Source organism: Dermacentor variabilis, chromosome 5 (assembly GCF_050947875.1).
Source record: "Dermacentor variabilis isolate Ectoservices chromosome 5, ASM5094787v1, whole genome shotgun sequence".
Taxonomy (NCBI): domain Eukaryota; kingdom Metazoa; phylum Arthropoda; class Arachnida; order Ixodida; family Ixodidae; genus Dermacentor; species Dermacentor variabilis.
In genome coordinates this window covers 69,270,047-69,291,364 of record NC_134572.1, presented here as the reverse complement: position 1 = coordinate 69,291,364, position 21,318 = coordinate 69,270,047, and the positions used below count along the sequence as shown (strand labels likewise).

Below are 21,318 nucleotides of genomic sequence, written 5' to 3'. Positions count from 1 at the left end.
TCTTTCGGGTTCCTTGTGGTTATGAGTCAAACATCGCGTGCTCCATCGTTCCATCCTGCGCATGCGCCTTTGCGATCCTATTGTTGCGCGAGTACGTTCCGGACCCTTGCTGTGCGTCTGCGTCGCTTTTGTCACGTCTGTAAGCAGCCCTCTGCGTATGCTTGCAGCAAATGATTGTTCTTTTTTATTCTTTTGTAAGGTGGCTCCGAAGATCAGGGTTTTGCTTTCGTCCGTACGTGGAGCTAAATTACGGCCGCGTTGATCAAGTACCTCTGCGCTATTCTGAGGCATTCCAATGTTCAGAGGTCTTTGGGCAACCGGCGACTTGTAGGTAATGCGTACTTCGGCGGCTTTCGTGCAGGTACCAAAGGCAGGTGTTCGTACTTTTTGTGCTCTTACTGCACCGATCGTCACACTTTCGTTGAAGGGCCAAACCGCTCATTTTATGCGCTGCCGAAGGATCGGTCAACACAGAGAAGTGCCGCAATCATGGGGCCGGCAAAACCGCGCGCATGCTCGACAGGTCTGTCACGTCATTTTTCTCTGGATCATATTTTTTTTCCCTTTCCCTAGCTCACTATCGTGTTTAGTCGATCCTGCGTTTTCGGCCTGTCAAACGTTGCTCAACTCTCCACAAGTCCCCCGTCGTGTTGGAAATGTCCGCACCAACGGCCATGATGTAGAAGTAACTTTTTGTCGAGGGAAAAAAAAAGAAACTTCAGCTACTCGACGTGTTGATGTCAGCCGCGCTTGCTCGGTGGCGCGATATTAGGCCGGCGCTTCAGGTTGCTTCTCGTCGAATTCTCGGACCGTTGAACATTGCAATGCTCGTAACTAGAAGTTGCTGTCACGCATCTGACTGACCCGATTATTTCGTTTTTTTTTTTTTTTCCAAGCTCTCGTCTTCCTTCTGTCAAGTGTCTGTGGGATCTGAGACGTGCTATCTAGACGAACATTGCTTCGTTTTCAGCGTTGCGTTCTGTCGGTGCAAACGTCTCCATCCTGCAACGAGATGGCTCGTGAAAGAGGAGATTCGTGCTGAGGAGCTTGATGTCCAATTGTCCGACTCGTTAGAAAAACCCTATGTTAGGAGGAGGAGGAAAGAGAAAAGTAGAAGGCAGGGAGGTTACCCAGGTCCGGTTGGCAAAAACCCTATGTTAAGCGCTTACTTAAGTGTGTATGGAGGGACTTTATGTTAGAAAGGAAGTGAAGGTCCGGTAGGGGGGGAGTCGTTATCCTGCTCCTCGTGCCATAGCTGGCTCGCTACAGGCGTACCGTTAAAGGAACGCTATTGAGACAATTATTTTGAGATGTATCCGTAAAGTATCGTTTTTAAAACACCGAAAAAGGCCACTTTAACCACGGGAGCAGGCTCGGGGCAGAAAATACGCAACGAACGACAGACGGGTGAATGAGGGGTCGCCACCTTCAAGTTCCCGCACCACCTAGCCGTGTGGTCATGAACAGTGTTCCTGTATATGCTCCAGCATATACAGGAACACTAGTCATGAATTTTGATGGGCGCCTGTCTGCTCGGGCCTACTTTTATCGGAAGAGATGGTCTGCATTGTATTCTGAATTATCCAAGGACGCTAAGCAAGTTTCGAGAGCGTTTGTTTACTCAACCTCAACGGCATAAATACTATGTGATACTTCGAAATTCGTGACGTCACGCTGGCGTACCGGTTTCGCGGTTACGGCGCGAAATTGTATTTAAAAAGAAAATGCCACCTTCATTTTCGTAGCTAGAAATCGACCTCTTACCGCGAAAGTAACGAAAATAGACTTGAAAAAGAACAAAAATTAATCAACAGTCTGAACAGACCCGCGGGGGAGAGGGAGATTTCGGCGCTCGGTCTCGAAAGTAGTCGGTCTCCTCCCTTCTAAAGCACTGACCGAGCCCGATACTTGGGAGTCGGGGCGTCATGACGGCGAAAGAGTTCTCCGACGGCTTTCCCCCGCCGCCCGTGCAGGGCCACCGCCTGCACCTCGCGCGGCGAGGGTCGACCGTACGGAGGGGTGGGCGGGTGCGAACGAGGACAGCCGCGGATGGCGCTGTGGCAGCCGCGTCGCGGTGGTGCTGCGTGTACCTGTTGGATCTGGCCGCACCGTTGCTTGCCGCGAGTGGGAGCGAGGGGTCCCTTGCGCCGCTCGGGCTCGTGCAGCCCGGGACCACGTAGATGTGCTGCCACCGGCGGTGCAAAACGAATGTCAAAGGAGAACAGTTTTTTGTGGAGGCTTTGTTGAAAGGTTTTGGCGATGGCGGAATAAAAGGGACCACGTGTAGAGCCGACCTGGAACACTGTAGACGTCAGCGGCACGCGGGCGTATTTTGAGATGGAGATTAAACTCGGTGGGGGAGTGCCGTTCCTCGTAGCTCGTCGTCGTCGCCCCCCACTCCATTGGTAGTCGTCGCCTCCGTCCTCGCGTCTCTATTTTCCTTTTTTCGCGTCGCAGCCGTCGCGCGCGCTGTGTGCGAACGGTTCGAGAGGAGAGGCTCGTTTCTCTCGTCATCCCTCCCCTCCTCCTTGCCGCCGCGGCACACTGTCTTGCGAGGGTGCGCGTTGTTTTTCTCGTCCCTGGCTCGAGCTTCCGCTGTTGTGGTGCTCCTCCTCATCTTATCGCGCGATTGAGACAACTCTCGTTCATGGACTCCGGCGGTAGGTGTGATAGTCGCCTCTTATTGGGTCACTCGGTAGAATAATGGAGGGATGATAGCTATGGGGGGAGTGCGAGGCCTGCGTTTTGGAAATTTATGTAATTCTGTACGGTCTCGCACAAGGAGAGTTAATGAGCTGGAAAGAGACTCCTTAGACAAGGTCCACAAACCCGGTCCCTTGTTTGTGATGCCTACACAGACATTTAGCATTTTCTTCTGCACAAACGTAAGACCAGTGTCTACAAATGTAGCAGCTGTGTTCGTATAACGAAGCACCTCGAAAGTCTGTTACGAATGTCGGCTGATGTATAGTTTGCCTTCGGTGTCCCTTTAAGTTGCGTGCCGAAAAGCTGCTGCAATGTAGAAACCACTGCAGACGCCGATGGCGCTGTGTATACTGTTTCCTTTGTGTAGTCTAATTGCACACGTTTGCTTCCGAGTGTAACTCTTCATGCTCAAGGACCTGAAAGTTACGAAGATGTTTCGATATCGCTAAGCGTATTCTACGTCGTAAGCAAAGCGCCAGGAATCGAATCACGGGTCTAGAAGAGAAACTTGGGCGAGTTGGTGGTGATTCATGTTTCGGAAATTAACAGCGCAAAACAGACAAGGCAAAAACAGAACAAACAGCGCCAGTGTCGTTTTCTTCTTTTCCATCGGCCTTGTCTGTTTCGCGCTGGTAATTTCCGAAGCATGAATCACGGGGCGACAACTTTCCTTTTTCTTCTTTTTTTCCCGCTAGTCTTCTGTAGGGCGCGCTTAAAAGAAAATGCCGTTATGCGAGCGCCTGCAATCTCTGAGGCTATGTAGAAACAAAGGGGATTCCGCGGTGCAATACGCCGATACGAGTGTTAGCGTCTGACCCATCTATAGGGTGAAGAATACGCCGGATAAAATGCGCCCACTGGAGCATGTGCACCAGCTGCGTCAGGCTGACCTCTCTGCCCTCGTTTTATGTTGATAGGCGCAGGCTCTTTGATTCCGCTTCGTTGTGTAACGCGATGATGTGTTGCGTTTCCTCGTGTTCCTTAATCGTATGTGTACGAATCGTTGCAGCTTTCGCTTTTAGTTGAGGCTTTTCATCTTTGTGTCACTCGACGCCGCCGCTAAACTAGCTCACTTATGCCCGTATATATAGTGCGTTTTGTTAAGAGAAGCCGTGGACGCCACTCACACGATTGAGCAGTCCGCGCGCTCGTCTGTTACGAGTGGCTGTGTGTTAGTGCGCGCGTACCCCTTGTGAGCATTGTGCGGCGTGGCGCGATACCGGCCTGGAGCAGCGGCAGCGGCAGTTGCCGCAACGTAGTACGTATAATTGAGCCAGGCTGCGCGCTGCCACGGAGCCGGAGAAGTAGGCCACGAGCGCGTTGCACAGCGCACGTGTCCTCCGCGCCGTTGTCGGCGCGGGCGTCGGGTGGAGGTGGGGTCTATAGTGTCGGTCGCAGCACTTTTCCTGCGAGGACAGCGGCCGAGACAACGTGCGCACGAAACTCTGGAAACGAGACGCGGCGCGCGCGAGAGGGTTCTCGTTTTTTCGTCGTCGTCGTTACCGTAGCGGTCGCCATAGAGCTATAGACCACCACCAGACGAGAGGATAGGCGGAACGAGTTACAAGCGGATATGGGTGCCTCGGGCTTGCTGTCCGTGCTGGATATGTTGCAGCACAGAACAAGCGGGGAAAAAACGCGTTTACCGGGAGTGCGGGCGGCCTGATTGCTCAAGCCAGCTCGTGTGAGCTGGGCAAGGAATGTAGAGGGGGAGGGGGTGATATTGATTGCGGTTATGGCTTTGGCTGTGGCAGTATGACGTCCTGACAGCTTCGTGCTAGACACACGCACTGTTCACTACGGTACGACTGTAGCATTAAGATATAGCTTCGTGCTGCAGTCGAGTGGAGGATAATTTTCCTGTTCATGAACCTTGCTCCAGGATGCGGTGTTGCGCAGAACTGATTTGACATAGGTGAAAAGAGGCTGCGCCTCATATGCTTTTTCGTGCGCGTTGGCGTAAATTGGCGCTGTCTTTCCAACTGCACGACACTTCAGAGCAATCGATTTGAAACAGAACTGACAGTTGCAAGCGTGTGTCAGCTCTGACGCCACTTTCATTACCGTTTCTGGACAGCAGTTCGCAGGTAGGCTTGTAGAGTCGTAAAGTTCCTCATCGTTGAGGATACGGTGAAGTCGAGTGCGTGACGTGGACACGCCGCCGTATACGCGCTTCGTGGGACAGTTACCTGCCACCCTTAGCTGGCCGTCCTGTTGCGTGGTTGCGCGAAGCCGGTATTGATCAGGGAAAGATGAGGGATCGATGAGGGCCCGCCGCAGGCTTCTTACCACGCTACGCCTTTCCGGTCGGCCGGGACGCTCTCGCTCGCCGTGACAGAAGGAGACAGTCACGCGCGCTCCAGGTTCCCATCGCGTGCGCCCGGGAGTGTATGGACTTAAGGTCCCTACGTAAACCTTATGTGGACGAGCCTGCGCAGCATGACGTCACAAAGGTGCGATGGCGGTGCCGCCTTTTTCGGGCCACTGGCGTTCGCTTTATGAAAGACAAAATTCGCCGCTCAGTTGCATGTAAACGAAGGGCGGGCTGCGACGCGTAGTGCAGAAAAACTCCTGGTAATTGCGTCAAGACGTGTAGGAAATGATAGCGGAAGAATGCGCAAAGTTCACGCTTTAAGTGACGCTGAAGACTTTGCCTCAAGTAGATCTGACCTGTTGATGAAATTCATGCCAACGGTTTTTGTCGTAACTGACAGAACCAAAATCTTCAGAAGCCAATTCGTCGCGCGGCCCGATCTCGGATATCGGTGCATCGTGCACGTTAATTTGGCTAGAGCCTCGGGCTCATACGCTCTAGGACCTTGGTGCAAATCCCACCATCGGACACGTATAGTTCCTTTATTAAAAAAGTCCCACACGAGGCGAAACAGGAACCTACAGACCTACCGCTAAGTGTCTGGTAAGAAGTAACAATGCCGCCTACTAGGCACTTTGCGTAGGGAAGAAAAGAAAATAAATTCCGGTGCTTTACGTGCCAGAACCACGATCTGATTGCGCCACAGATTAATTTTGACCGCATGGGGCTTGTATAATGTGCACCTAAATACACGAGGGTTTTTGCATTTCGCCCCCATCTAAATGTGGCCGCCGCGACCTGGAGCTTGGCAGCACGACGCCGTAGCTACTAAAATTCCGCGGCGGGTACTTTGCATAGTTGTGTAACCACTCAACAGACGCCTACACGACTCCCTTCGGCACCTTTCGCAGGCGCGCATCCTCTCAACGGATGAAGCGCGCGAGCTTCGCCCGGCGCGCGCGCGTTATCGGACGGGATTGCACCGCGCGCGTTCGCGTGGTCGCGGAAAAGGCCAACGTAGGGAGTACAAAAGCAAGAGTGGAGTCAAAGTGGGAAAGAGCGTAAAGCGAAACAACTTCGATCTCCGGCGGCCGCGGCGGGGCCCCGACGCGCCGCCATCCGCGGAAGCGCGCGCGATGGGTTTGCGCCTGGTGTGGTCGCGGCGATCGAGGCAGGCACGCCAGGGGGGGGCGACGCTTAGGGGTCCCTCCTCCGGCGCGAGTGACGGCAACGACGACGCTGCCTGCTTGCTGCCCCGGGGCGGCGTAATCGCGGTGTCGTGCGTATTGATCGCCGCCCACGCTCGCACGCCGAGCGGCCTTTCCAGTTTCTCCCGTGGGGAAGATGGTGGGGGTCGCCGTTCGCGCGGGCGCGCGTGCGAGAGAGAGAGAGACAGCTTGGGAGCGAAAATGAGTGCGCTGGAGAGCGAGCTGCATGCATCGACCACGCGAAGGGTCGTTGTCGATTTCGGTGCTGCGGAGCCGCGATAGCACATCATTCGCAGAACGAGCCGTCCGATCGAGTCTCTGTTGGAAGGCCGACAATGCAAATATTCACCGATTACGACGAAGGCGCCAAATAAAACGACGGAAGGCGACACGGGACAACCACGTAGGCGCTACATGTTTCCAGTGTCGTCTTCCTTCGTCCGTCGTTTTGTTTGGCGCCTTCTTCGTATGCATGTATAACTAACTCGCCCACCAGCACGCGCTAAGTAAATATTCACTAGAAGGAATTTTCTGCTGATAATGCCAAAGGACCGAGCCGATCGGGAAGGTCTCCTAGCTCTCGGCTCCGAAGCACCTGTTCACCACGTGCCAAACTGCACGACCAATCTTATTTGCATAAAAGAGTTTTCATTACATTTCATCAGATTAAAGTGTAGTGTTTGCTCTTCCTCATTGGAAACAAGGTTGCAGAGTCACCTTTTATGCACCATGACTTGCATATGGACAGACACAGATTCAAATGTTTTAGATGTGGATAACCCTGCATAGTGGATTGCTTTTGATACAATTGCATAACTGATGCAATGGAGCCATATTTTGAGCAATTCATATCATTTCCCGATCTTTTTGCCATTCATAATTGTCTCTGCTTTGCTGAGTGACGATGTCGCAACATAACTGGCATTGGACACTGAGCACGACACGAGACAAAAATAACAGGAAATGAACCGCAACATTATAGAACACAGGTATTCGTCAACTTATCGAGGCAGTCACTTGAGGCAAGTAGGAGTGGCACCTGGAGCATTTTAGCTTAGCACATTTGAGGGAAATGTGCAGATATTCAGGTATAAAACGACAAGCACACTGAAAACTGGGTGTGCCTAGTATTCCCTTTGCTACAACACGGTAGGTGACCGAAGGAGAGTGGCCTTGGGTGCCTGAAGTCAAGTGGGCCGGGTAGTGACGAGGTGCAGCATTGCAAAATTTGACAATTTATTTGCATCATGAAAGTCAGAACCCAGTGAAAACACTTTGCCCATGGGACAATTTGGAGAGAAATAGGACATCCACTGGACCCCTACTATGCGTGCCCCCTTGTGCGACGACACGGCAACACTCGCACATATGCTCTAGGAGTGTAGAAGCGCTCCGGCCGGCTTTATCTCGGACAAGTGGGAGAGGACCTATGAAGCCCGCTACTCCAAGACCAGCAATGGGCCATCCAGCAGGCTCGCACAGCGACTGCCGCTCGCGCAGCGGCTACCAGGTACTCCCTGTCGGTCCCTGCATGGGAGATGCCCACTGCGCACTGATGTGCGTCCCGCAGGACCTTTAATAAAGTTTGTCCAATACAATCCCCTGGTTGTCCAAATTTGTATATCTTACCACGGATGTCCCAGGGACATTGTCATGGACCTGTTTCAGATATCCTACCATCCCAAACAAGCCTTTTTTGACATACACACATGAGTATCTGTCCTCCAATTAAGGCTTTGTCTTTGAGTTTTCTTGTAACAAAATTATGTTTTCTCAGATGTTTGAATTGCAATCCGCAATCCAGAGATACCATGTCTGCAGCTTGTGCGTACGTCGTACCTTATGAATTTTCTGGTGCAGTTTGAAAATTTCAATCAGTTCAATAAGCCACTTGCACTTGTCGGAAGGCCTAGAATGTTGATGATTTAGTATCCTGCACTTCCACACACGTGCATGTATGTGTAATGTACACATGTGCACAAAATGTATCTCCTTGATGTGTGGGCGCTCTGCATATGTTGCATTTATCACACAGCATGTGCTGCTACCATAATAGGCATTGTGGTAAAGACAGTGGAAAAGGCCCCGGCATATGTCTAAAATGTATGCAGCATATCCCCATGACGTCCCCTGCAGACATGCAAGGGAGGTCTGCAGGACATGGAAAATGTGGTCGAACGGTCATGTGAGGGAATCATTGGTAAAAACCTCTTTGCCACTAATTTCTCTCTGAATGTTTCCTTCAGGACAATGGTCTAGTTCGCATTTGCAACACGTGCCAAATTGACCATTGCTGAAACACCACGATGGAGTGTGCCTGTGTGTGTATATATATGTATAAAGACAGAGAGAGAGTAGGTGGCACACAACTCGGTAAACGTTTCTGGCCGTGGCACGGCTTTTACCAGAGTATCCCTTTTTCAACATACTTTTTCTGTAGACAACAGGATTCATAAAATTGTGTGTGTGTGTGTGTGTGTGTGTGTGTGTGTGTGTGTGCGTGCGCGCACGCGCACACACATATGTTGGCTCCATATAGATTGGTTGATTGTTGCCATTAATTTTTTGGTCTGTGAATGCAGTTTGCAAGAGTTGCTCTTCACTGCTGATGTTCATGGCAGGCCTTTTTCTGTGCAGGGCAGCCATGCTGTCAGCATGCCAGTAGGCAGCCGGCGCACAGCTGGCGAAGGCCGCCAGTGGGCTGAGCCTGCAGCAGCAGCTGTGACGACGCATGAAGCCCGCAAGGCGCATCGGGCTAATCTGGCCACAGTGGCAAGGTGCCGAGCAACCCCTGGCATGCGTGGATCATCGGAGAACAGAGGAAACAATGTGAGCACAAAGCCAGAGGGACATGTACAGCACATTCTTTTATAGTTAGAACAAATTTAAAAAAAGAAATCGTCTGTGTCAGATAGTGCAGACCTTACTTAAATGACAAATCACCATGACCAGATGGCTAATTAAGAATATTTACTAATTAACTTTTTATTTATGGACTTTAGGGCAGATGTTGCAATGCCAAATTAAAGAAGACAGTATCTGTTGAGGCAGGCTTGCTTAGTGGAAGTCATAAGATTAGCATCACTTTTGAGATATCCGGCTTTAAAGGGGCCCTGAACCACCCGTCGGGCTATAGTCCGCGGGTAGCACGCACTGGTGTGAACATCTCAGCCAAGTTTTGCTGTCGTATGTGGTGCATGAAGCTCACAAACGGAGCACGAAGTCACCTTTCTCTCAAATGCTCTCTCTTCAAATAGAAGCCTACTACTCCTCACTCTCTTCTGGACGCTTTATTTTGTAATAAAGGGGATTCCAATACACAGCTGCTATTGGTAACTACGTTCGACTACACAGCATAGATACCGCGGCCGCAGCGGGGTGCCGCCACGAGTCCACTGGCTAATTGCACTGCAGCTCGCTGAGGACAATCACGTTTGGCTTTCGTTTAGTGCGTTGCAGGCACCAAAATCGGAAGTCATGGCGTCTATGTTAACATCCAAAATTAAATTTGAACTGCACGCCACAGTGACATATAGAAGGCAGAGTGTTGTGGGCATGCCCCACTTTGCCGTAGCCTTCGCAGTGCAAGGTACTGAAGAAGGAACGAGAGCACAAGGGAGGCCATGTTTGATTGCCAATAAATCTGCTACTGTTGAATGCATTGAAGTACTTTTGCGGGCAAAGTATTTCATAAATAGTCTATTTTTACTTCAAATGCCTTTTTCAACTTCAATAAAAAATTGTTCAGGGCTCCTTTAATCCCTTAACAGTTTTGGATGAGCGGCTCTCACGATTCCAAACATTTGGATGAGTGTGGCGCGTCCTTGAGGTATTTGTACTCCCCTTGAACATTTTAAATGAGATGCTCACCTGGGGCTTAAATGGTGCTTCCATCGGCAGATGGCAGCACACCCAGTGATTTCTTTCTTGTACATCTGGAGCGCGTCTTTCATGTGGCAACTGGCATATTCAAAATGGCATCTGACAGAAGTGATGTGTGTATCGCTGGCCCGTCTTCTGGAAAAAGAGAAATTTCTTCATCGTCGTCTTCTTGCAGCAGTGATGGTTCAGGCATCGAGGTATACATAGTTACAGGAAGCGAAGACTAATGTGATCATGACTGAGGTCAGCAACTCTTCGGACGACATCGCAAGCACATGTTTGGGGACTAAAATTGACCTGAGCAGCATTCCGACGAAGCCTCCTCTGTTGCCTTTTTTTCTGTACCCAGTAAGAAATTTATTGTAAGCTCACCAACTGAATTGTTTGAATATATTGAGTGTTTTTTAGAGGAATAGCTAGTATTAATAATAATTGATGAAACCAATTGAAAAGTGACTCTTTGTGATCTTTTGTTTTGAGCTGTACTGGTGCCAAATTTCCCTTTGTCAAATAACGCACTGTTAACATGCGTAGCTAATGACACAAAGACAAAATAATTTCTTTGTATATTCCTTCCATAATTTTTGTTGATTACTAGCAGGTTGTTGGTGCATTTATACTATGCAAAATAAACTTCTGTAACCCACTTTTATTTCTTCTATCTGTGGGTTATCTTTTTCTACCTCAAAAACCTGCTTTTTATAACAATGTTATTCACACTTGGCAATAAATAAAAAGTAAGCATTCTGGGTAAGAAATTTATTGATAAAATGCAATTACTAAGGGCTCATTCACACCGGCGACTGACAGTGGTCACGCGACCAAGTTGGTCGCAAATGGTTGCAAACGGTGGCTTTTCTTGAAAAGCGACCCTTTTGGGCCAGTCGCGCGACCGTGGTCGCAAAACTGGTAAACCAATCAGCGGCGCACCGGAAGTGATCTTTCATGTGTCTACATCCAGCTTCCTCCCGTGTCGCGCAAATTCCGCGTAGATTCCGAGAATTCTCGCTGAGAACGATAATCTCCGGGATTGCAACTTGCGGGTCGCGCTCAGCCGGGCTTGCCGGTGGGAACATCAGTCGCCTTCGGTCGCTTTTTGATCGAGAGTCGCAAATGGTCGCGCGACCTCCTCAAGCTGCCGGTGTGAATGAGCCATAAGGGGTTAAAGTGCACTGCGAAATTCATTGTTGTTCCAGTTAACAGTTCACTAAAAGCGTGCATCAAGCAGCTTGGGATGGTCTTAACTGTAACACCAATGCAGTTTTTAGCAGTTTGGGGGACAGGTATCTTGAAGCATAACAGGATTTCTGTTATGCAGATATGGCTTCACTACTGCACGACTTTTAATTTTGCAATTGCAACATCCATGCTAAAGAGAATAATTAAAAAGTTAACTAGTAAACCTTTTCAATTAGCCACCTGTACATTGTGGTTTGTTGTGCAAGTAATTCACCCGATAGGCCAAAATGTGCTGCTATGTGCTCCACATCATAATTTTTTAAAATTTGTTCGCAGTTAAAAAAAAAAAAACATATAGCATTCTTACTACTGTAATTCTTGAGTCTCTTATGCACAGAATGTTCTTCCTGCAAGAAATTCATTTGCCGTTGATTAAACTGTGAGTACAGACTGAGGAAACAGTGTCGAGCATGAGTACCAGGAGAATGCTGTGGGTGATAGTCGGCTTGTTGTTAGGCAAATTGCATTAAGGCACAGACCGACATATGCAGGTGACTGTGAGGTAGAATTATCTTCATTACATTGTTAATGTTCTAACATACTCAAGTTTTCATCATGTATTTTGAATGTGCCTTACAAGTGTGATTCTGTTTGTCATTGAGTGTGTTTGTTGACTGTTACGTTTGTGTTATTAGTTTTCCAAGACCATTTTCGAAAGCCAGTCATGCTGTCGCTTCTGTCAAGGATTAGTTTATTAAGTAGACGAGGTGGTTGCCAATGTAATGTCAATTCTGAGGCGTGCTATTTTTATTTTTATTTTCTTTCGTCATGTAGGGTTCATACATGGCCATGAGAAAGCTGGACAAGCCACGGTTTGCCAGTCCACTAAGAAAGAAAAACTCAATGGTGAGAGCATGCTGTTTGTTGCATATTCAAAAATATTGGAAAGATACAGTAACTGTGAACATTTACTACATTCATGGCCAACTTTACTGTAGCTGTGAAGAGAGGGAGAAAGGACGTAGAAAGACAGTGGGGTTAATAGTTCTGGTTGACTACCCTGCACAGGTATAGGGGGAATAGAATGAGAGAACAGGAGCCCGAACATCAGGGGTTAGGAGCTTCTTTGCTTCTCATATTGGTAAATAGCTTGCACTAGTTTCGTGCGATTTTCGGTTCAGTTTCGCTACCTACAGCACTACCACAATTTAAAAGTAAAAACCTTGAGACAAAATTATATTTTGCCTGTCGTGGCTGTAATATGCAAGATGAATCGGCAAACAAGAAACAATTCCATTAGATCATTTTCTTTCACTTTCAGATGTTGTGAGGCAAGGAACACCTTATGTGTTAGAGTTCCCATTTGTTTTGATTTGTTGTTTACATGTCAACGTGTCCCTCCTAGGGTTGTGGACTCTTTACGGTATGATAAGGAGGAACACTAGTAAGTTAAATTATGTAGATGTTACTACACTTCTGGAATCACTTATAGGCCACCCATATTGTCAGTGGAACCTTTGTAAGCTATTACAGACACAAAAACTTGGGGAATGCTTAAGCTTCTCTGTTAAGACTGGAATGCAATAGCATTGAAAGATACCCGATTGCTTCTCACGCTTCCCGGAAACTGCAGTGTACTTAGCCATAATGTTTACCGGGAAATGCTGGCAGCGAATGCTATGCACAAAGGTGAGCTTTCTGTTAGAAATGCGGCCTGTTGCGTGGGCTGTGGAGGCGAGCGCCGTCTGGATGGTGGTGCAAGGAACCAGGCGGGCCGCTCTATGAATAGTAGACACGCTGGAAAAGGGGTTTGGGTTTCAGTTTCCGCGTAGCAGGATTGTGTTTTCTTGTATTATTACAGTCAATCAATCAAGACAGCCAACCAAGCCTAGCAAGTTTTATACGCAGCGACAACGACCTCAGTGTGATTCATGCAGAATGCCTCTTCACGGCGTTTTTAGTTGAACACAACATCCCGCTGAGTGTCAGCAATCATGCCGGACCACTTTTCCGGAATATGTTCCCCAAGTGCGAACAACGCTACACCTGTGGACAAAGACGTCAAGTGTTCGGGAAATGGCCGCGAACGCAGAGACTCCTTTGCTGGATGCCCTAGATCTGCAAGTGTTTTCGATCGCTGTGGATGGCAGTAACAACAGGGATACACTGCTTTACCCTATTGTTGCAACATATTTCGTTATAAAGAAACGAGTAGAGTTGAAAGCCACCTTCTTTGCCTCGGAACAAAACAAGGGGAAGCAACAGGTCACAACATTGCAAATCTGGTTCTGGATGAGATGAAGTCTTGGAATTTTCCTCTCAGAAGCCTGTTGGCTATGTGTTCGGACAATGTCAATGTCATGATCGGCAAAAAAAAAACAGTGTATCTACTGTATTGGGAGAGGTTCAACCAGGTTTGACGGGGGTTGGGCCCCCGTGCCATCCGATCAACTTGGCCGCCCAAAAAGGAGCTTCATGTCTTCCTGTAAAGGTTGATAAGCCTTTAGCTGACATTTTCTTTTACCTGGAGAAAAGCTCGAAATGGAAAGGTCGACTTGAAGAGTTCCAAACAATGCATGACACTGAGGTCAGAAGTATGTTGAAGCATTCGCCGACACATTGGCTGTCGTTGGGAAAGTGTTTGATGAGGCTGCTCGACCAGTGGAAACCATTACTCAGCTCTTTTTTTTTTGAAACAAAGCAGTGTAACAAGCACAGCTTGTTTTTGGAGTCATACCAAATTCCGAAGACTTCCTCACAAACCCCCCAAGAACCCTGCACTGACCCAAAATCTGCTACACTTCTTCACAAGACTGCTGCAGGCCTCGGGAAAAAATCACCAACGGCGATGAACTCTCGCTAAAGAGGAAAGGAGCTCATTCTGGACCTCAAGCAAAAAAACTGAAACTTCATACCTAGGATTCTGGGGAAGCCTGCCATGTGACCCTTGAGGAGCGCATGTTTTATTTTTTGTCATCGGAGCTAAACAAGGCATGCTGCCTTTTTCTCCAAAATGTTATACTGCTTTTTGCGAAGGCAAACTGCCTTCTTCAGACACAAGCTCCTCAGATTCATGTACTGAGGGGCCTCTTAAACTGCCTTTTTGAGGATCTCCTGACTAGATTTGTGCACCCAGGTGTTGTCAAAGCATGTCGTTCATTGCTGGAAGTTGACTATGGAGCTGCAGAGAACCAGAAAGGTGATGAAGACATAGTCATTGGCAGCACAACCTACTCTGTGGTTGAGGCACTGAGCTGCATTGAGAGAGAGCAGTTCTTCTCTGCTGTATGTCTGTACTTAACAGCTGCATGTGATTACATTCGCCACAAATTCCCGCTAGAAGACGTCAATCTCAAGATGGCTGAAGTTGCTCAAGTACAAGCTCTGGAAACTGCTTCATTCAATAGCGTATGTCATATTATTGTGGTGTTTCCTGCTATCCTACCCCAGCAGAGTGGCGAATCAAAAGAAGAAGCAATCACTGTTCTTGGAAGTCGAGTTTGCCAGCGAGTTTGCCAACTTGCAAGCATATCAGGTTCCAGCTGACATATTGAATGAGCCAAGGTGCGACGTGCAGTGGTCGCAATTAGGAAGCATTCGAAGTGTCGACGGATCGCTCAGGTCCCACAGAATTTCAATAGTCATGCTGGGTATTCTCTCCATTCCCCACAGCAATGCTGAATGTGAGAAAATATTCAGCACTGTGAGAAAACACCCGAAAGTCTGCTGATGGTCAAGGGGCACCAGGATGGTACTTGCTTTGAGCAAACCTACACGGAGAAGTTTCTGTAACGCAGCTATTGCTGCCTTAACATTGGATCTTGTACTGTCCTGTGACTGGCGCAGCATGGCCTTAGTCACTTTTGCGGCATTAAACTCGAATTAATTAAATTAAATCTGAAGCAGGCAAAGTCGGCAACAGCAAAATCATTGCAAAAATAAATTGTGCCCCAGTGGAGCTTTGGCTCTTTACTCTCCAAGACACGGATTTCACTTGCAGTTATGAAAATGTGAGTAAGCTTGTCGCAAAAGGTAAATCCCCTAAAAAAAGAAAAGGTGCTGCCCTGCACCCCCCTCCCCCGCCACAGTAGTTTTACGCATTTCCAAATCTTCAGGTTAGTAGGTACGCATAGATGAGAACGAAGGAAAACTGTCAGCATTTTTCACCGCGTTAAAACACAAACTATTAGATAAATTTAGCTTGACGTTTACTGTCTATTTAGCCGAGACCAGTGTATGCACCATGGTGGGATATACGACGCTCATGCCAGCAGCAAAATCCAGAATGTTGCCCTGGCTCCGACGGAGCCAATTTAGGCGTACCATGATGGTGTGTCCACTTCTCTTTGTCGCTTTTGCATGAAAGCACACTTGCACATCTCTTGGAAATCCGAGGCACGGTGGCAGTGACACCAATATTGATGGTGCGGACGGTCTGTGCAAGCACCTGTGTAATTTATAAAATAATTATAAAGCATTTCAAAGTGAGCAAGCGCTCGGCCTTCTCACATTTGTGGACTTTTAGTGCACATAAATTGTGCTGTGTGCATGAAAGGGTGTAAAAATCCATGATGCTTGTCAGACGTCACTGATAGAATGGTTTTGGTGCAAGGTCACAAAACGACAGTTCAGCCTTCTTTTTCCCTGCTAGTAATGAACATTTTTCATTTAAGGGAATGCAGATAAAAATGCCTTGAAACAACAAAGTGCTGGGAAAGATTTAGTGTTTGGCTCATTGTCCCTTTAAAGGGGCCCTAAAACACTTTTATAACTAATCATAGAATAGCCTCACTATTAAAGTATGTTGTCCCACGAATCTCATTGCGCAAACATTTTTTGAATCCTTCAACTATAACAAATTATTGCACCAACAGCTGGCTTTCTCTGTCTTTTAATCTCTGCTAGCATGCTGGAAGCTACACAGCAGAGAAACCAAAAGGGCAACGCCCTGGCCAGAAGTTGAGTGTCGTGGTGGCATAGGGCTCATTACTGCACCTCATGATAGCCACGGTAGACTACGCTACGCAACATGTGGCTGCCATCTTGCAACACTGACGCAGCTATGCACAGTGTAAAGATGAAATTACTTTTCTATCCTTTTGAGATTGCAAACATTGATATTTTTCATTTATTTAACTCAAAATTAGCAATTATGTATTACTGAGAATGTTCTCGCACTCACGAAATCAGCCAGTAGTGTTGGTCGGTCAACAGCTTTCGATCAGCTTTCGATGTCCACATTGCAGATGCAAGGGACATTGACAGGACATTGTAAATTCCCTGCTGTATGCAGTGTAATATTTGGCTCACATGTTCACAGGAGCCTCATTAACAAATCGGCCATGTTTTCTTGCTGTGTTCAAGAAGTGTTTCAGGGCCCCTTTAATGCAGTTTCAAAAACTAGTTGTTTTACAGCTCAGACTGTGTAAGTAAGCGGTAAGGAAAAGACTTACATCGTTAAGCTATTCTGAGCATTGAAGCAAGTGGAACAAATGCTACTATCTTCCCTGGCACCATTGGTCTTGCACACACACTGTGTTCATAGTGTGTGTGTGTGTGTGTGTGTGTGTGTGTGTGTGTGTGTGTGTGTGTGTGTGTGTGTGTGTGTGTGTGTGTTAAGTGTACACTATCGACCTTGCCAGTGCCACCAGTCTTGTGTCTGTATGTGCAACAAAATCTCGTGTGACAGGGACATAATATTGCTACTATTACAGGTAAAGGTACTGTGAATGGTTTGGTCTACAACAGAAATATAACCGCGACAAAAACAAAGCCGCCTTTATGTTTATGAAAATGCAACAGTAAACAAAAGACAAATATGCAACCAAGCTCTAAGGCATACAAGAAGAAGATCTGGTTGTTTGGTAATTGTTATTGTGCAAAAAAAGATGGTAACAGGCTGGGCAAATATATTTGGCCATCCTGACTGGGTCAAGTAGGGAGCCTTACCGAAAAGTCGAGACTGTCCTGACAAATTTGGGACTGTTGGCAACTCTATATCGTACGCAAGCACTTTTGAATTCATATCTCATATGTCATTCATATTGACATATGACCAGGAATCCAACCCGTGACCTTTAGCTAGAACACCACTGAGCCACGTCCAAGCACATACATGAATAGTAGTATGCATTCTTCACGAAAGCGAAACTGAATTCTTAGTTACCCGAAAAACAAGAATGAATTTGAGACTGTCCAGCAGTTTCTTTTCTTGCGTGCTTTTTTTTTTTTTTCTTTTTCTCCTGGTAACTTTGGCTCCTTTGCCGCAAAATGTTGTCTGTGAGTGTAATGGAAAGAGAAAGCACATACAACTGGCACTTCAACTTGTCCAGAGACATTTGGATGCTTTTGTTGAACTTCAAGGACATGCACTCATGTGTCCTTCTAGAAATGCGCTATTCGTGTTAATGGCAACCAGCATTTTGATTGGTGTTCAGCAAGCAGCGGTGTCACTATTGGGGTGTTGATGCAGTATGCAGTCCAACATATTTCAACATGCGGCCAGCTGCGCAGGTTTGTTCTATGGTGAAAGTGCATTGCATGTAATTTCCAGGTTTCTCTGTGTCTCCGTACAGTTGCCTGATTCTTTAATAATGTCAGCGCTTTTCAATGGGACATACACAGTCACAGTGAATGGGACATCCTAGCAGACTACACTGTAGCATGTGCGCTTTAATGCCACCACGTCTACCCCACTACAAGGTGCTGGTATTATTAAAGAATTGGGGGGCTGCCGTACATGAAAAGATGTCGTGTGCTTGGTTATGCCAGAAGAACTTGCCTGTGCACTGACCTTTGCCACTTTATTGTTTGCAGACGAATGAAGAAAAAAGACTGTTAAAACGACCGAGGGACTCTGGCAGCTTTGGTGGCTGCGACAATGACACCAGCCTTATCACCAGCGGCCGTTGCATACAGCAGGCTCGGCAGAAGCCAGGGCGCCAGTGTTGCAAAAAGGCTCGCATCTTTGTCACAGGTGCATCTGTGTGACTTTTCATCTTTCTTTTCTTCGTATGTTCATTTTGTTGTGGTAATTAATTGGGATTATGAGAACAAAAGACCACCGTACTGACCAGGGTGTTATGAATGTGTACTAAAGCAACCGACAATTTAAATCCTCAAATGAGATGGCTCTGTTATAGGTATCCTTCAGCTCACGATTTTAATTCGGAAGTGTTGGTCGTTAGTTCTAAAAGGTAGAGTTGAGATCAATCACTTTGTCGATGTTGTCAAGCATAGTGGCAGCAAAGTGATGTTGCCAAGGGCCTTTATTTTGCCCTTCCTGGCTTATTCATCCTCTTCTAGTAAGATCGGCTTATTTAGTATTCTTAAAGCTGCTTACTGGTCTAGCTTAACTTCCTCCATGGTGTCTCTATAACACCACTGTTAGTGAGGCCTCATAGATTATCCTTAGAGTAATTGAAAACCAGTAATATTAGTTTACGACAACTTAAATTTAGTTGAGTGTGCTTTTTTATCCTAGGTGACTGATGATTTATGCATGCATGTTGGCGGTAGAGCATGCACTTGATTTAGTTGTGTGAAAAGATTCCTACATTGTCATTTACATCTCACCAGATGACACCCCCAGTGAAGTGACAGAGCCATCGGGCCCTGAGGATGCACTCTTTTCACCTGTCTACCAACTTTTCAATGGTATGTTATTAGTACAGTGTTGATGTCCTTATATGGTAACACTACTGGATATTTTTCATTTTAATCACTGTAGTAGTGTATGTCATTAAAAAGTATGATCAGCACTCCAAATTATTCAGGCTGAATTCTTTGTTACCATTGCTGTGCACGAAATTGTGAATATGTGCTGTAAGCACAAACTTAGTGTTGTGATGGTACAACTTCTTAAGTTCGTTGAGTGGCCTGGAAGCAAGAAAAACTTGTAGTGCAAATGGTTAGCAAGACCAACGTTTCTGCTCACAGCCCACTAACTTATGTGGCCATTTTTTTTTTTCTCCTTTATAAAACTTAGTGCCCACAAATTATTTCAGTGTAGCAACACAAAAGTCAATGAAATTACAAAATGGCAAACTTGCAAAGCAGAAGTAATTTATATTATGTTGTGTAGCTTAAGGAGGGACTTCAACAGCTTGTTTAGTTGTCCTTATACAGTGCTTATTCTGGCAACACAAACTTCTTCACCATGCAATGCGTGCCAAATGTGATTCTAAGTTTCTGTTGTATTTTAATTGGTGCTTTCGTGGCATGGTGAGATTAATGGTGAATATTTCGATGGAAGCACTGACTGTTAATAGTAACTGAAACAACAGGTAAAATTTAGGCAGTTTGCAGAGGTAAGCCCAATGTAGAGCATAACCAGGTGCGAGCTGCCAGACTGTTTTCTGCTGTTCCCATACATCGCTACTTTTGGTTTTCCAGAGGCAGCCACAGACGCGAAGCTGGGCTTCCAAAGTCTTGCAGTTGATCCTTGCCCAAATTCTGATGATGAAGAGCCACTGCCTGTGGATGGTAAGTCCTTGGCACACTTGTGTGATTGACATAAAGCTTATGATGCACCAAAAATGTATTTTTTATGGTTGCACATTTAGTGCTGTGCTTTCTACTTCGAATGAAAATGGATTGATTGATTGATTGGTTTTCCAGAGTTGCAGTCATGTGACTTAGACCAGCTGGTTGACCTCAAGTCCGATGTAAGCACCGAGTGCCCGTATGTGGAGCAGGCATCTGCAGTCTACAGCTCCGAGTGTGCGACGGCCGAAGAGGCCAAGGTTGCTGAGGACTGGGATACCTTTGACCCGTACGTCCTTTTTTTTTCTTTTCCTTTTATTCTATAAATTGACATTGGCAGCGGTAGCGTGAATGTTCAACTAATTTATTTATTTATTTACTTCATACATACTGCTAGCTTGCACATGAAGGCTGTTGTAGGACATGGGAAAATACATTGCATCGTAATATGAATGACCAACTGTTATACACTTGTTAACAGTATTGCAGCTAACAACAAAACATAGTTGAGCAGTACAGTAAGAGGGTATGACCTTCTTGAGCCAGCCCTTAAATATTAATGAAGAACAAGTGGACACATTTTGACAGTTTAATAACTTTATTGACGCTCATCAGCTGTTTCTGACTGCATCGCTTCGCACACTGGGAAGCCAAGGAAGTTTGAGTAACTGAAAGCTTTGTTGGATTAGGCATATCCAAAATGCCCTCAAATTGGAAACACGGTCGATGAACACGGACCATTGTGTAAATTTGAATGAAATAGAACTGAAAAACTTATGAGTCTACAAAAACAGCATTGAACACTCTCTGTAGCCAAAACTGCATTCTCTCCTTTCCTAAACCTTTCCTTTCATACAGTGTCCTAACAGTGTGAAGGATGAGGCCAAAAAGGAACACGCGCCATGGGTTCTGTCCAATTTGTCCTTGGCCTTGGCGCTGTTAGAGCATTGTCAGCAAGATGAACGAACTCGCCAAAGTCTAGTTATTGTCCGTACCTGCCAGCCCTCCCGAATTTTTCATAATGCTTACGAATTTGTGCTTTTTATGATTTCATGAATTCTGTGGTATTCAACAAAATGAGGCTTGTGAAAAATTGTAAAGGTATAAATTGGGGCAGCAGAATACACTATATACCAACTTGCTTCCTTTGAGCAAGCTTATCCTGTATTTGTTCCTGAAGCAGGTGAAATTGGCAGCAAAAATGTTGCTGAAAAAGTAAATGTGATCTAAAAACAATGCATCACTTATCAGTCTCTGCTGATAACTGCAGCCTCTGCTGATAACTGCAGTCTCTGCTGGTTCCATGTTTGCCGTTGTCTCTGTGCTGCATCTAAAGTTAGATCATCCTTAATAAAACATGTATGTCTGCCACAAAAGTTTGTGCTAAGGGCAAAGTTTTTACAGATGCGTGCCATCCTTTACGAACTTTAAAGATCACATGTGTGACTCCCATGATACATTCATTTGCACTCTGGCCTCAGAGTAATTTAGGTGCCTGCAATTGTGTAAAACTGTCACAATGCCGTTCTCCTTTGTTTCTGTGTT

At 46.6% G+C, this 21,318-nt stretch overlaps 1 protein-coding gene across 1 annotated transcript in view; it reads left to right on the top strand.

Moving 5' to 3' along the window:
* LOC142582757 (CTD small phosphatase-like protein 2) overlaps window positions 1-21,318 on the top strand; it is a 56,915-nt gene that overhangs the window by 11,502 nt on the left and 24,095 nt on the right. Inside the window, exons 2-7 of the mRNA XM_075692779.1 lie at window positions 8,866-9,057; window positions 12,124-12,195; window positions 18,106-18,265; window positions 18,868-18,945; window positions 19,684-19,773; window positions 19,909-20,062. Coding sequence (XP_075548894.1) covers window positions 8,884-9,057; window positions 12,124-12,195; window positions 18,106-18,265; window positions 18,868-18,945; window positions 19,684-19,773; window positions 19,909-20,062 — 728 coding nt within the window. The 5' untranslated portion in view covers window positions 8,866-8,883. The remainder of the gene's footprint in view (window positions 1-8,865; window positions 9,058-12,123; window positions 12,196-18,105; window positions 18,266-18,867; window positions 18,946-19,683; window positions 19,774-19,908; window positions 20,063-21,318) is intronic.